At 42.4% G+C, this 15,999-nt stretch overlaps 1 protein-coding gene across 9 annotated transcripts in view; it reads left to right on the forward strand.

Moving 5' to 3' along the window:
• The window catches only part of ST3GAL3 (ST3 beta-galactoside alpha-2,3-sialyltransferase 3), a 175,214-nt gene that overhangs the window by 101,206 nt on the left and 58,009 nt on the right, over positions 1 to 15,999 (forward strand). For all 9 annotated transcript variants that reach the window (XM_035537650.1, XM_050712287.1, XM_050712286.1 and 6 more), the window contains 2 exons: positions 3,170 to 3,264; positions 15,918 to 15,981. In XM_035537650.1, coding sequence (XP_035393543.1) covers positions 3,170 to 3,264; positions 15,918 to 15,981 — 159 coding nt within the window. The remainder of the gene's footprint in view (positions 1 to 3,169; positions 3,265 to 15,917; positions 15,982 to 15,999) is intronic.

The raw sequence follows: 15,999 nt of genomic DNA on the forward strand, positions 1-15,999 counted from the left end.
ATCCTGATATTTCCTGAGGGGTCCTAGAATATGCCAGACGCGCTCCAGAGCTGAGACAGAGCAGCCGTGCTCCTGGAGAGGTTTGGCAGACAGCATTTCCCTGTCACTGCTGGGCATCGGTTCTGGCCTGTGATGATTTATTGAGGTGGCAGCGTGCTTTTCATAGATCACGGGCTTTATGGCAGTCATGATCTCTTAATATTTCCAGAACGGAATTACCTTTAAGATTTATGGGAACTGAATATCGTTTAATTTGCTTTTTTTTGCCCTGTGTGGATATAATATTTTCCTCAAAACTGTTCCTTTCCCTTCTTAAAGGAAGCAGAAGTGTGAATTAAAAGTCTGTTTCCCTGGCTCCTTGTACAAGAGTGTTAAATATTACTGAGTAACAGTTGGTGTCCTGAGGCTGTTGCATTTTTTTCTATAAAATTTTGTTTTTTACTTGTAGAAAATGCAATAATAAGGCCATTGGTTACTTCACCCTTCTCTTTAGGCACCTCTTCTGTCTACTGATCATCACGTACAGAAGGGACACCAGAGAGGCATCAGAGCGGGCCTGCTAGTGCTTCGCTAGCTTTTGAGGACTTCCCTGGGGAGTCCCAGTAGGATCTGGCCTTCCTCCTGGCTTTACCAGGCACCTTGTAAGGGGGGATCTGTGTTCGTGAGAGACACTACTGCACCTCATACTACTGTAAATTGCCTTTCCCTGGTGTATGACTTGCAAATAGCCCAGTTAATTCCATCTGAAAATAATGCTAACTTCTGAGTCAGGTCTGACGTTGCAGCCTGCACCTTTTTTTCTTGTGATGTACTTTTGAATAGGTGAACTGAAGTGGCTAATTTGTTTGTTTGGTTTTTATACATTTTTTATTACACTGTGCTACTTTGAAGAATTATTGTAGGGAATTCTCTTGATTCTTGAGAGGAGAATAAAACCTGCTCCTACGTGCACATTCTGAAGCACCGGGGTTTTTCCTGAAGATTGCATATCACAGCTGTAACCAGAGTAGCTTGGTGACCTAACAAACCAGCCCAAAGCTGATGGTGACCCTCAGGCAGTGCCATCGTCCTTTGCTGAGGCTGCTGCTTGGGGAAAATGGGGAGCCATTCCATGGCACCTGCCTGCTGCCATTATTTCAAGTGGTAGCTGTAAAGGAGGAGCTGCAAGCATCTGTGCTGTAGCCATTTGGGTTCTAAAAGCTCTTGAATTGTGTAAGAATCTTGCAAAGGTTCCTCCTGTTGATATTGGAAGGAGGTGGACATGACTCCTGGGAGAGACCCAGCAGTGTAACACAATACTTACGTTTCAGTGCACCAAGATGCTTGAAAAGTCACCAGTACAAACATAAAGCTAATTTGTCAAGTTATTGAAGTTCTTAGGATATTTTCGGGGTTTTATTGTATCCTCTTTGCCTGTTGTAGTTGGTTTTAATAGTCCTGTGGGTTGGGTTTTTTTTGTTTGTTTTTTACTTAAGACCTTCAGAAGCTCTAATGTATCTAACACATCTTCCCTACTTTTTCCTATATAAAGTTATATAGATCCGGTCATACCCTCACTCTTCTTTGAGCTCTGGAAAAACATTCCTTTCTTTCTAGAACAGCCACGTAATCTGTGCATCCTGTTTTTATGGTTATAGATTGATTATCTTATTAAAGATTGCATGAGTGGATGTGAAGCAGTATGCATGGGTGAGTTTGAGTCTTCTATTCTTGATTTGTTAAATACTCTTGGTCTCTCTCTTCCCCATTCCTAAAGACTTCTGAAACCTCAGGTTTACTGTGTGTCTGTGATTGGACAGACAATATTGCAGTTTATAATTCAGAGTTAATTCCATCATTTCTTCACTGTGCTGCTGTCTGAAATTGTGTGTACATGGTAGTGGCATAGTGTAGATGAGTTTATCTTAAATCAGGTAGCTCAGGTCCAAGAAGTTACCTGATATACAACCCGAGGGGGCAGGGTGAAACCATACACATCGATGGGTACATCAAGCTCACTGCCAGGTTCTAGATCAGCCAGGCTGTGCCTCTTTCAGGTAAGTGTACGTCTTGTGTTGTGGCTGTAGTGGAGATGTACTCAGTGACTCTGAACGTGGAGTACATTCCTTTCTTCATCTCTGTAGCACAGCATACTTGATACTGATCCAGAACATCCCTGCTACTGTTCTGGTATGATTGAATGAACAGATTTCTGATGGTATTAACACATTTGCTAGCAGTGATCGGTACATTCAGAAGTGGTCTAATATGGAAGTTAGTATTTCTGTAGTGTTTTTTGTCAAGTGCTAATTGTTTCCTTCTCTCTGGCCACTTTACTAATTGTTTCTAGAAGGGACAAGTTTTGGTAGCTGCTGGGTTTTTCTGTTGAGGGTATAATTAGGATAATGTATTCCCATACTGACATGGTTAAGAAGGACTAGTTCCCTCTTTTGTAAGTGATTTTGGATAGATCACAACTGTTTGGTTTGGCAAGGACATCTCTTGAATCATTTATATGTTAATGAATGCAGAAGAAAACACCTACATCTGTACTGAATTTCCATTCTCTGTAAACTGAGTGCTACTTTATGATCTCCTGAACTGCTTCCCTTCTTGCGTGTGTTATGATAGCTGCTGTATATGTGCACATGAATGAGGTAGAAGCAGCCTTGAGAGCAAATAACCCTTTCTTTGTTTTCCACACACTTCTGCCAAGTGCATTCACACCTGCACAGTACAGTACTAGTAGCACGCCTATATGTAATGAACAATGTAAAGGCAGCTCTGCCCCCCTTCCTCACATGCTTTCACACACTGGCATGGAGATTCCATAAATTGGTTTGTGGCTACAAAGCTTGGAGCAAAATCACGTAAACTCTGGTTGCAATTTATAACTCATTGTAACTAAATTAACAGCCAGACAATAGTGGGGAAGTTCAGCATGTCCTAAATCGTTGAATAGAAGTGATCGTGAGGCTCAGGACTTAAGTGTTTGGGGTGTCCTCATGGCACAGATTATGATGTATTTGTTTTACTGCAGGCACCTTTGGTTAAAAGTAAAATCTTGTGTTGCAGTATTACCAGTGAGAATGTAAAGTCAGCACTTAGGTATTGATTCTCTTAAGCTCCCTACCAAAATTTATCCTTCCTATGTAAGGAATTAATTTCTCTCTCTTTTTGATTTCCTCAGGTTCTCGAAGCCGGCACCAATGTTCTTGGATGATTCCTTCAGGAGATGGGCTCGTATCAGGGACTTCGTACCCCCCTTTGGAATTAAAGGACAAGGTATGAGGGAATTATACAGCTGTTGAAAAAGAAGGGGGCTCTGCAGGTGCATACCCTGCCATCTTGTTTGTCCATTTTGAAAGTTCAGTTGGTCCCTAGGGCTCTGCTTTTTTTTCCTGTGTTATAGAAAAATATTGTACATGCAGCTCTCAGATACTAGGATTTTCACAGCTGGAATGTGGACCTCAGAGGCTGGGATTATGGAGGATGGGTTAGTACACAGAGAGAGTCAGTGCAGCAGTGGCAGTTTTGACCTATCACCACATTCTGGAAGAAGCGTTTTGACATTGACTGCCATAGTTTGTAGCATCTTGGCTGACAGCAGCAGAGAGAGTCCAAATTGATTTCAAGTATTTTTTTTTTTAATCAGTAATTTGCTAGAGAACAGGTAAGACTCATCTTTCTGAAGTTTTGGATGCTTGGGGTTGACCACTGATACAAATCTTCTCATAGTGTTTGGTCATAACTATTTTAAAATTGTGCTACTTGTGCACTTGTATAGCAAATAGGAGCAATCTATTCAGATGCCTTGGTGATTTGCAATATATCCTGTCCTCCAGCTGGAGTATGGCAGAAGGAGTTGCATTTCAGGTGTGCTGTGGGACAACAGGAGTGGTACTGCAGGGGATGAGGTGGGAGTCAGTAGCCCATCCAGCTGATGGTGTATTTTGTGGGTGACACAAACTCCCTCCTGTCCCATATGTGCCCCCAAAGGCCTCTCTGGGCAAGTGGTGGTGGAGCAGAAGGGATGTGCTCATAGCAGTGATTTGCTGCAGCCATCCTGAATCCTGATGTGTTTAAGAAGTGTTTGCGGCATTGCATCAGTTCCCATGATTTTTTGTCCCCTGACAAACTCAAGATTACAGTTGGCTGGCGTCTCCCCCCTAGGGATCAAAATACCTGGGGCAGGAAGGACTGCAGCCACACAAGGCTTGAGTCTGACTGTCTCTCTCCTTGGCCCTAGAAGCAGATGTCGTAGTTGTCTGTCAGAACAATCTCTGATCAAAACAAGGACTCGACTGACAAATTTCTTCTGGCTCACATTAATTCCCTTATTTGTTTTGCATACGTCCATTTCTTGTCCAGTCAGTCTTTTGCAACTCAATAGGCAACTAATTGCTGTCCTCTAAATCAACAAGCAAAGGTTCCTGTAAAGGCCGTAAGAAATAACATTGGCAGCACAAGTGGAAGCCTGCATTGACCACAGGAGGGCTAGTCCCCTGCTAATGGGTGCACAAGGTGTGCAAAGCTAGGGCAGGCTGCCTGACCAACGTGGAGGTGGGATTTGCAGGTTACACATGATGTCAGCCAGACTTAAAAAAATTATTCCGTTAAACTGAATCCAAATGGAGAAATTCACCAAAAGGGGATGACGGAATGGCTCTGGCAGCCTTTTTCCTGGGTTTGTTGCCAGCTTGTATCACCACCGCAATGTTATGTAAATCTGGTGTTTTATATTGGATTTCCTCAGTTAAAAAGAGAAATGAGAAATTGCCATTATTTAAATGGCTGAGAGCCGAAGCCATGGGACGGAAACAGTTGAATGGGTTATTTTTTTTAATGCCCTCCCGGGACTGGATTTTGTGCCAAGTTTCAGTCTGGAGCAAGTTCTGTGTGTGGGAGGGTTGAATTATAAATCTCTGTAAGGCAGGATTTCTAATGGCTGTGCTGACAGGCTGCGAGTCCTAGCGATGCGAATGGCGCCCTTTCATGTTCCACATCACTTGGAATTCTTGCATCAGTCTTTTCTGGCCGGTCCCGCGGGACGCGTTCGGGCTCAGCTGAGTGATTGGATGATGGGATCAGCACCTCATTAGGGCTTTCACTCAGGGCAATCTTAACGATATCCAAACAACTGACCTAGGCAGGCAGCGGGGAGATAAGTCACGTGCTGGTGCGAGATGAAGTCTATCGGAGTGGGATGTGCATGGGAAAAAGCGTAGTCAGAGTGACTGAGAAAGTGTGGAGAGACGTGCCTGTGTTGAAACAGATGGGGCAGGAGTTTTGCTCTGTGCATATAGGAAGCCCAGTGACGCTAACAGCTGGGATTTCCGACGTGAATCGCGCTGTGAAAGGTGGCTGGTGTTTACAGACACCGATTGTAACTGGCGTGGTAATGGGAAGATTTTGCTGAGAACCTCGGTGAATATTCCCCAATGTTTTCGAGTTACTGTGACCTAGTCCAAGAGCAAAAACTTTTTGTGTGAAATACAGTTACAGGATGAGCTCACTTTCAGTAATGCTGCATATTCCAAGAAACTCATAGGAACTTCTCAGTGGTAGCTTGAAAGTACCAAAGTTAGGAAATCAAGAGATTCTGAGCAGCTTGGAAGATAACAGCACCATTTCTGCTTTCTTTTATTAAAGCTTCCTCCTGTTCTTCAGACTTTTAGCTAAAAGGTTTTCAAACTCATAGCTAAGTTTTAATTCTGAAATGAACTATTGCATTTCATGTCAGATTGGAAACTGCTGCTATCGTTAGTTAACTGCCTCAGTCTGCTAAATTAAAAAGCACAGGTATAAGCAGGTGGTTTCCCTGCTTCTTTATTAACAGGAGTTTCTGAAATGAGGTGGGCAGTAGGAAGTCTTGTGCAAACTCTTTTTAAACAGTGGTCCGTGAGTGTCCTATACACAAATAAGAAATAGATGAAGAGGGTTTTTTGAGATGCAGTTGTACTTGTTTCTTAAACTGTCTTAAATCGGCAGAGAGTTCTTGTGCATGTTGACTCTGATGCCTCTGTTCACCGAAGATTTGGAGCGAGAATTGATCCTAATTACCTGAACCCCATCCCCAACTACTTGGGACAAAAGCAGAGCTGAGAACTGTCAGGAGTGTTGGAGCTGATATAGCAGACTGAAGGTGTCATTGCATTCATCACACGTCTATTGCTCTCTCAGTGTGCAAATAAGGAAATTAATAGGTATGTCATCCCTTTTTGAAGAAGCGTGAGTGTATTTGCTCATAGGTTTTAACACCACAAAGGGTCTCTGCAAGTATCTGGCCATTTGTGTAACGGTGGCTCTAGGTTTCACCCAGTGACTTCTGCAGCTATGAGACTATTTTTTAGAATTTAAGTCAAAACTTTCTAAATGATGAAGAATGACCAAATTGGTGAACAGGACACTGTCACATTTGACTGTGCTTACTTCAGGAAATAAGATTGTTAGTGCCATGTTGAGCTTTGTTGTCTCTTACTACATGACTTGACAGAAACCTAGAAATGGGATGTGCCTCTGTGAGTGCTTGGAAATGATGATTGCATCTCTATTAATAAATAAAATGGTTGTCCTCTGGAACTGAAGGCAGTTGAGCTCATTGTTCAAACAGGTTAACTCCCCATGCCCATCCTTACCCCCCTACAAAAAAAGAGAGGGTGGTTATATTTAGGCTTCCTATCAAGAAAGGTCACTCACCTATATTAGCCTCTGAACCTGTGAATAAATTAGAATAATACAAATGTCCTGGTGAAGAGCTGCAGGGACTGTGCTAGCAGTTTAATAGGGTACTTGTGGGACAGCATGGGCCCTTGCCCTGCTGCCTGTTTGTTTATTAGCGTGTATGCAGCCTAAGTGAGGGTTATCCTTCAGGAACACGATGAAATTAGTCAGCTTTGAGAGTTGTCAAGAAGATCAAACTGTTAACAAGAAGCTGGAACTGTAAAAGCTACAGATGTCAAGATGTCCTGGGGGGGACATCTCAAACCGCTGAGCACCCTCCTGTGTCCCAGGCTATTGTTTCAGCACTGACTTGGATGCTGGAGTGCCTCCCACGTTTCATCATTTGCAGGGGTCTAATTTGCTCTTAGGAATGCTTCTTTCCCAGCACTCACCAAGCCTGCTCTTATAGTTTTTTCTGTGAAGAACAAGGAGACTGGTTTGGTTTTAGTTTAAAGTGAAATTTCTTCTCATGTATTTGCACTCTTTTCTAGCAGTGCTTCTATCAGTGTGGCTTAGGGAGATATGCATACGCACGTGTTGTCCATATTGTTGCAGAGATCCTCTGGCAAGTGCACTGCTTTCAGGGTTAAATTTGTCAATGAATAAGCAATGGAAAAATAGTTTATAGTGTTAGTGAGATTATTAATCCCAGAGGGCCTCCTCCCCAAATTTACCTCTCTAGCTAAAGCAAAAGGAAAGAGTTATTTGGAGAAGGGCAACAAACAAGACTGGAGAAATACCTGACTATTAATAGAATTTCTCAGTACATGTGGCTTAAATAATATAAAAGGCTTTCATAAGAAATAGTAGCTAGTATCTGGCATCATCTGTATCTAATAAGGACAGGAGTTGCTGGAGTTTTTATTTTGAACTTAAGCAAAAACATATGGCATAGCATATGCTAAAAACCTAAACAACTATGATACATGTAATATCTCCTTCATGCATTTAGTGGTTGTGTCACTGCATAGCAGTAATTATGTGTCCTCACTTCTACCTTTGTTCCTGCTAGATCGCTTTAAGCAGAGAGGCTGTTTTGTTGGCCCAGGATCAGCTTGTCTTTGAAGGTGATACTTATTTCTGACTGTCATGCCGCCATCTCAGAATTTGCTCTCACCACCAATCTACAAAGCCATTTCACCCCCACCGTAGTATGAGAATATTAAGAACATATTTGAAATGCTACAGTTTTATTGAATGTAATAAGTAGTAGTACTGGCCAGGAGACTTTGTATTTTCATCTGATACAAGAGAGACATTGCCCAGAGCACCAATACTAATATATTGTGCAATGGTTAATTGTTCTCATATTTGGTTTTATTTGGATGTTTTTCTTTGTGTGAATGCTGCTGGGAAGAACCATGGTTCAGTGCTGCTTAGCAGTGTTTTCATTAGTCTCATGGGGGAGAGGTCATGCATCTTCAGTGAAAATGTTGAGTTTTCGGGCGTGCAAAAGTTGGTATAGCAAAATGTTATCAGGAAAAAAAATCTCTTTTCATGCATGTTCTTTTCTTGCATAGTGTTTTTTTTTCTTCCACATCAACTTTCTTGGCATGAACAATATTTTATCTATGAGAAAACATATTCACTTGGTCATCACAATTAAAATTTACAACTGACCCAGAAAAAGCACCATCAGAAAAGTAGGTCTTTCCCAACCTACCCTTCCAGCTCTTTACAGAGACTGGAGTACTACATGCAAACACCTTCCCTACCTTTTGACTCGTTCTACTTGATAATGGGGTGTCTGTTTTCTGCTTTAATTTTCCAACTTTGTTTTTAGTTAGCTGCACACTGTTATATGGATGATTTTCCTACTGTGAGCATTTTTTTTGTTCTTCATGTGTTCTTAACTAAACAAGAAGCACAAACACATATAGATGTTAATTCTGTTCAGCATAGGTATTAACATGAGTGTTTCTTTGTGAGTTTGATTGAGGCAGATTGCTGAACTATTTTCCACTAGAATTTTACACTTGACCAAAATTGGTAATAGTTGCCATTATCACATGGGAATATATCTATAAAAATGTTGCTGTTTCCCCCAGGGGATCTAGCTGATTTTATAACCTCAAGAAATTAAATGAGGGGTTTGAGGCAGGGGGAAAGGTTCAAGTTTCAGAAGAGGTAGAGGATCAACATTTCATTACTGCCTCCAAAGGGAAGTTGTGTCATCAATTTTGAAGTTAAATCATCCCTCACTCTTGAGCTCTCTTGATGAAAGTACAAGCCTCCAGTGGAATCCCTTATTTCAATTAAAATTAATGTGTTGCTGTTGAATGTACTTAAAGAATAGTTCTTCTCCTAACCCGCTGAGAAGCAAAATGTGCCTGAGGGAGATCTCGAACCCCAAGTTCCCAGTTAATTGAGTGACTCCAAATTGAGGTTCTTCCTAGGAGTGTTGAAACGCAATTGAGACATGGATGTTATCCCTATCTTTTACCTCTTAGAGGGAAGAGCAGGTGTTCTCTAGCTGTCCTAAGTGCCATATTGTAATGGTTCTGCAAGGCTCAGGAGAATTAGAAATCACTGTGGTAGTTGTTGATGAGGTTTTTGTCCTTGAAGACATTGCCTGGTCACTGTGAAGGGGCATCAAAAATGCAGCAACAAAAGGAAGAACAGCCCTCTTAACAACTGTATTTATTTTCCCTCTTGTCTTTGGACAGCATGTTATGAATCCTTCAAGGTTCACTTTCATTTGCCGTGAATTAGCCTGTTTCTACAGCCTTTATTGCTTCCTGAGCATCAGACTTGAGTTTGGATCAAAATGGTTAATGCATGGCTATTGCAAAATGCTGCCCATTTTCTGGCATAATTGTTTTTCAAATTAATGCTCCAACTTTCCAAGCCCTGGGATTATGTTGGGAACTAAACTTGTATTCTGAAAAAACAAACTCTTGGTTGTGAAGAAAAGCTTGAAAAAAAATCCCTAAAGGCTCTAAAACTACGATGTAAATCAAGAGTCCAAATGTTTTGTATTTTATTTATATCTTATTAAAAAACAAAAAAAAAAAAGACCTTAAGGGCTTTCCCGAGCTTACATTTAATACATGCCAGGTTTTCCTAAAATTGTTATTGCTTCTTCAGGCTTTTTTTTTTTTCTGTCTCTTGATTTGTATTTTGTATCTATGCAACAGTAAATACATGTTTATTAATATGATTAAAAATCATCAATCGAAGTATTGTGCTATTGGAAGTAGTGATGGCTTGAAGTGCTTTTGTTAAAGTGTATCTCAAGTAGCCAACCTAAATCTGGCACAGCAATGACCTTAAGAAAGCACTGTCTTGTGTTTACGCACGAGCTGATGTGGGGACAGACCCCTGCAGTCTGTTGTGAGCTGCCTCGAAGAGCCAGTTCACATGTTAGCAATATGCTTCGAAGTTCTGGAAGTCTTTGTAGCTGCTTTCTCCTGCACAGACGTCATAAAGTTAGCTGATCAATAACAAGAAGTGCTGCGAGGAATTTCAGACTCGCTTTGATATCTGTTTTACTCGCTGCGTTCTTAGCTTCTCTAAAATACAAATGATGTTGTGTGGCTACAGCTGGATGTGGTGTTTCTGGAGGGAGCTGGAAGACAGTATGTGGTGGGAGCTGAGGCCATGGCCTCGTGCTGAGCACCAGGGGGGTGAATTACAGAATGGCTGAGGTTGGAAGGGACCTCTGGAGGTCACCTAGTCCAACCCCCTTGCTCAAGCAGGGTCCCCTGGAGCACATTACCCAGGATTGTGTCCAGATGGCTTTTGACTATCTATAACATTACTCCTCAGATCCCATACAGAGTGAGATGCTAAGGACAAAAATGCCAAAGAAGGACTTTATATGGGGATAAACTTGGGTTATATCGGGTAGCGTAAAAAAATAAAATAAAATATGGGTTGGGTTTGTGCTTATGTCTTGTTTGCAAATATTGAGATTTGTTTCATCCATAGCTTAAATAGCATTTAGCCTGCTCCCCCCACGAAGCTGACAGGCACGTGACATTCCATTATCATGGGGACAGTGACCATATGCAGAGAAGATGGCATGCCTCAGGGTTGTCTGTCAACCTAACTCTAGTCAGTGGATTCCCAAAAGCTGAAGTTCATGCCCAGCATCCTGTACAAGTGGTGGCTGGAGGTGAGGAGGCTGGGTGACCACACGTGGAAGTGGGCACCAACCAGGGCTTGCAGAGCACCACAGAAGAACACAGTTCCCTGACCCTGGGACATGCTATTCAAGTTCTTTTTGGTGGCAGTAAGGGCATGTAGACTTTCCTGATTTGAGAGGAAGATGGCTGGTGTGGAATATTTGAAAAATAGCCTCTTCTCTCGGCCATTTGAGAGTGCGTGAGCAGCTCAATGTGTTTGCTTGTAAGGCAGGCAGAAGGTGAATCCTGTGAGATGGCTGCAGTGCGGCCTGTGGAGTGAAAAGGTCTCCATTTTTTTATGATACTAGCAAGAAGCTTATGCATTAGAAACAACAGTGTTAAGTGTTGTTGACATTTACAGTGAAGGTCTCCAGTCTTCCACATAAATAACAGATAAAAATGCTAGAATTCAGACTCGGGCTGGTTCTCACTGTGTGGTCACTGCCCGCCTAATTTCGAACTATTTACTTATAGTTTTTCCAAATGTCTGAAAATTTCAGGGTCAACCTGAAGTCAAGATGTACTTGAGTTCAGAGAAATTGTGCAGTCCTGAGATGCTTTTGAATCTTCTGATGTTATAAGGAAAACTGATAGAATGTGTCATGATAACTTGGGATTCTTAGATAAATTTAGTCAACTCCTCCTCTAGGTAGGAGGAAAATGTGCAGAGGCTTATTGCTCTGTTTGTATAGTAATAGAGTGCGCATAGTGGTTGATAGACAAATGGGTTAAACAATCTCCCTTGCTCCCCAGTAACCTAAATTCTCCATGACAAGAGAAAAAGTATAATAAACAGAAACTTTAGCTGTGGAAAGCTGTCATAGATCGCTTGCCCTGGTGATGTGCTTGTTATTTAATAATGGGAGAAAGTGGGGGCTTTGGTGACTGTGCCCTCCAAAGAGCTGCCGAGATGTAGCTCATGCATCATTGACTTGTTTGCAAGGGAGACAAAATGATTGCCATCCAGCTCAGTGCTGGTGGGAGACCCGTCTTTATCCTCACTGCTTCTTAAGCTGATCGGTGGGAAGGACAAAGGGTTGCTCTTGTGTTTTGTCCTCCTTTCTTCTTGGGCAGCGTGCTCTGCCTCCCAGGGCAGAAGGGAGGAATGCATTACTCTGACTTTGAGGGATGAATCACAGGCTGTTAGATATGGGGAAAGCTTGTATTATTTTAACTTATCTTTTCACACAAAAATTAATTTAAAATGTGTGTTGTCTAGGAAATAAAACACAAATACGAATAATTAAGGTATTTGTGTCCCTGTCACTTGTAGGATCTAGTTTGTTCTCATTTGTGTGATTTTGATCCTAAGAAAAGCCGTGCTGAGATGCTTTCCTTTCCCAAGACAGCCAACATCTGCAGGATGATTGCACTGACATTTAAACATCAGTGTTTTCCTATGGTCTGAAGAAAGGATTTAGTATTGGTAATACTTGCCTTGAATCTTACAGTATGAACGGAAGAACAGTGCACAGCAAGTGTTACTGCTGTTGGCTTTCCTAAGCCTCCAAGCAGTTCCCAAAACTGTGGCCCCTGAATGGCTCTTGGGTGATCTGTGTCTCCTCGAGCCCGCTTTGTGCCCGCAGTGAAGGCAGGTGGCAAGTTCTGCCTGGTCGGAGCTGACCTGCCGTGCGGCCCTGCAGTCTCTGCACCGTGCCCTCCAGGGTTTGTGTTTCTAGGCGTGTGGTGCCAAGACATGTCTGCAGGGCTGGTTCGCTGGGGTTCTGCACCGAACAAAAGTAGCTGAAACTTTTCCAGCTAGGAAATGGTTCGCAAAGAATGAGACCTGCCTGAATGGGGATGTGTCTGAGCTAATGAGTTCTGTTACACCTGAGCTGGCTGCGTGCCTGGGCCCTGGAAGCGAGAGGTGAGTGCACGCATACCTGTTGCTTGTAACAGGAAGGATTTTTATCTTTTGTAGTACTCAGAACATGTATACTCAGGCCCCTCCCGGCCCCTCCTCGGTGCACTGGTGTACGAGGCAGAGCACACCCACCACTTTGTCTGCTCTCCTCATTTGCCAAGCACGAGAGAAGTTGTGCCTGGGCTGGCACTGTGTCTGCATCCATGCCTCGCTTTATTCACAACCTGGGTGACCCATCTACCAAAAAGAAACCCACAAGTTGTTTGTATAGCTGTTGTCCTAATAAAACAGTCTTTCTTTTGAGCATGGTTCCGTGTTAAAGCAATACACAATCGGTGCCCTTAAAGAAAATAGTAAAATAGATTGAGAAAAACTGACAGTTATCGGAAATAAAATGTGCTCTTCCAAAACACTGCTCTTGGACTGCTCTGTTCAGAGTCCTTTGGTTTTTGCTCTGTTCACTGCAAGTAGGTCACTGGTGCCAAATGCAAATGCCCCCCTCAGCAGCAGTGCAGTGTCCAGCTTCTAGCTGAGTTCAGCTCAGTTGAAAATATCTAGTGCCTCTCCCCTGCTCAGCCTTTCCTGCTAGTGCTTGTGGCTCCTGTACCTGACTTCCAGTGAGGATGTTAGAGTAGAGAAACCAGCACTGAGGGCATCTGTGCCACATTCATTCCTGCCGTGCATCAAGGCTTGGCAGTGAAGAACTTTGTCTTTTCCTGAGCTTCAGTCAGCAGGTTTGAATGATAACGCTGTGATTTGTGCAACTTCCAAACCTCTCAGGTGCAATGTGTTAGATTGTGGGGGTTGCTAAAAAATTGTTTCCCGTTTCACTATTCATAAACTTTACTGAATATCCTATATTGTTGTTTGTTTTGTTTGTGTGTTCTCTCTGGATGATGGGAATGGGGAGCATCCCAACCCCAAACACTGCCATATCCAGTCCTAAAGTAGTCATATTTCATTCCTGAATGTTCACTATGAAGGCATTACTAATTAGCTGGCAAGATGTGAAAAACAGAATTGTTTGAGTGCATTAGTCAACCCTATCCCATGTGCTTTTTAATATAATGTAACGGATGGCCTCCAAGAAGTGCAGGGTGTTAATCTGTGGGTGGTAGAGCAAACCTGGCATAACAAAAGCTTGGTAGATGGGAGGCTGCAGCCCTTGACATGTGATCCTTTGATCTCATTTTTCTGAGAGTATGGGAAAACAACCACAGTAAGGTATACCATCCACGGAAGAGACAGGCCAAGGAGAGGACTGTGGCATGGTGCCATGAGAGGTCACAGCAACCTACTGCTGTTGCAGAAGACTTAGGGAAATAGCATTCCTGTTGGAGAGGGAGTCTGCTATCAACGTGTCAGAAAAAATTCTTCAAATGAAGGAAAAATTTAAAAAGCAACACTATTTTGTTAGCAAAATATGTTGCTTTTACTCTACAAATTGCTTTTTTTCCGTACTCTACTCCAAAAATAAGATCTTCTGAAAGTAATCGCAGTTCCCAGCTTGCAACAGTTGGCAGGGGCTGTCAGTAATGCCATGTCAAAAAATCCCAAATTTAAAGTAACCGTTAGTCATTTCTGTTTATCACCTTTGTATGTCTGCCTCATGTCTCACTGGTTTGTTGTCAGGCTTGGTTATTGGGCAGGTGGGCTGCCTCAGGCCTGTGTTTGTCCCACATCCTCATCCTGCGGTTTCTGCAGTGATGGAGCAAAACCAGCACGTAAGAACAGAAATCCCTGTTTGAAAGGGACACCCCCTAACTGCGCCAGATGCCCGAAGTAGTGTCAGGAAAAATATTAAAGTTCACTGTAAATAATCAATTGATGTCAATCTTTTTAATGTTGCTGTGTCACTTTTAATCTTGTATAAAGAAATGACACTTATTTGCTCCTTTGGACTGGTTGTTTCCTAAGAACCTTTGAACCAGTTGACCAATGCATTTAGGGAAAGGATATGACAGATATCTATAATCTCCTGGGGAAAGTGGAAGGGACTGATTGTTCACAGTCTTTTCCAATATAAATGAAGGTAGGAGAAGCCAGATTCAGAATCAGGAAAGGGAAGTGACAGAGAGTCCATATGGATCCAGGAGGACTCTGAGCTCAGAGAACAGAAATCACCACAGGTTGCCAGATCCATAGAAGCTATACCTGATGTGCAAAATCCCTGATTTGAAAATAACTAAATGCTAGAGGAGCATTTGAGAGAAGCACTATGTCTGTTTGCTTTGTTCTTATGCTCTTAGGCAGCTGCTTAAGGCAGCAGTTAGAGCCAGGATTTGGAGACAAACAGACTTTTTGTCTGACCTGGTGCAGCCATTCTGAAGTTACCGGTACATCCGTAAACCCAGGCTAGCCAGAGCGTTGCTGCCCCTTGGACTGGACGTGATGGAGTTTGGATCTTTACGGGGGAGAGAGGTTGGAGAAACTTGATATGGAGGACGAATCTAGGAGGAAGCAGACTGCACAGCTTCCAGAGTTTATAGATTTATTTATGTGTAATCATTGTGCTTCTGTAATTTAATACGTTTAATATGGGCATGTGTCTATGCTTGCATAACTAACACCATCTGGTTGCTGCAGTGTTCTCTGGGTATCAGTTTAGGCTTTGTGGCTCCTTGGGCATTTCTTTAAGCAGCTGTGATGGTTTAATTGGATTCTACCATGAAGAAAGCCAGACTGAAGAACTGAACTAAAAGTAACTAAGCAAAATAAAACTAAACAAAAAGTAAATACAAATATGAAAGCAAAATCTAACTAAGCTTAATGTATAAACTAAAAGTAACCCAGCAAAATAGAAAGCATTAATTTCAATGTGTTTCTGTTCCTGCATCCAGTTCACCACTCAGCTGCGTAAAAGCTTGCATGAAGCAAGCACTGGCAGTGGTATTGGCTTTTTCATGTCTGAAGTGGTTGTGGGACTGCAATCCCAGGGAAGTGGGTGTGAAACCACTGCCTTAAACTGGAATTTTTTTCCTTGCACCCTCTCTGTGCAAGTCTCTGGTGTACTCTGTCAGAATTTGGCACATCATGTGTCTTTGCAGTCAGTGTGTGAAGGTTGTTGTCCAAATGAAATAGGAATATGCAAGTTCAAGTAGTTATTCGTGATGAGAACCTTATTTCAGTCCCTCCAAGTAATTGCTTCGCAAGCTTTACATCCCTTTGTTTTTCATTTCCGCTCGAAGTGAGTTCTTCCTAATGTCTTCTTCCTTTCTCCCCAGATAATCTGATCAAAGCCATCCTGTCAGCAACCAAAGATTACCGTCTAACTCCAGCTCTTGACAGGTAAGATGAGACCTTTTA

The sequence above is a fragment of the Cygnus atratus genome, chromosome 8 (assembly GCF_013377495.2).
Source record: "Cygnus atratus isolate AKBS03 ecotype Queensland, Australia chromosome 8, CAtr_DNAZoo_HiC_assembly, whole genome shotgun sequence".
NCBI lineage: Eukaryota > Metazoa > Chordata > Aves > Anseriformes > Anatidae > Cygnus > Cygnus atratus.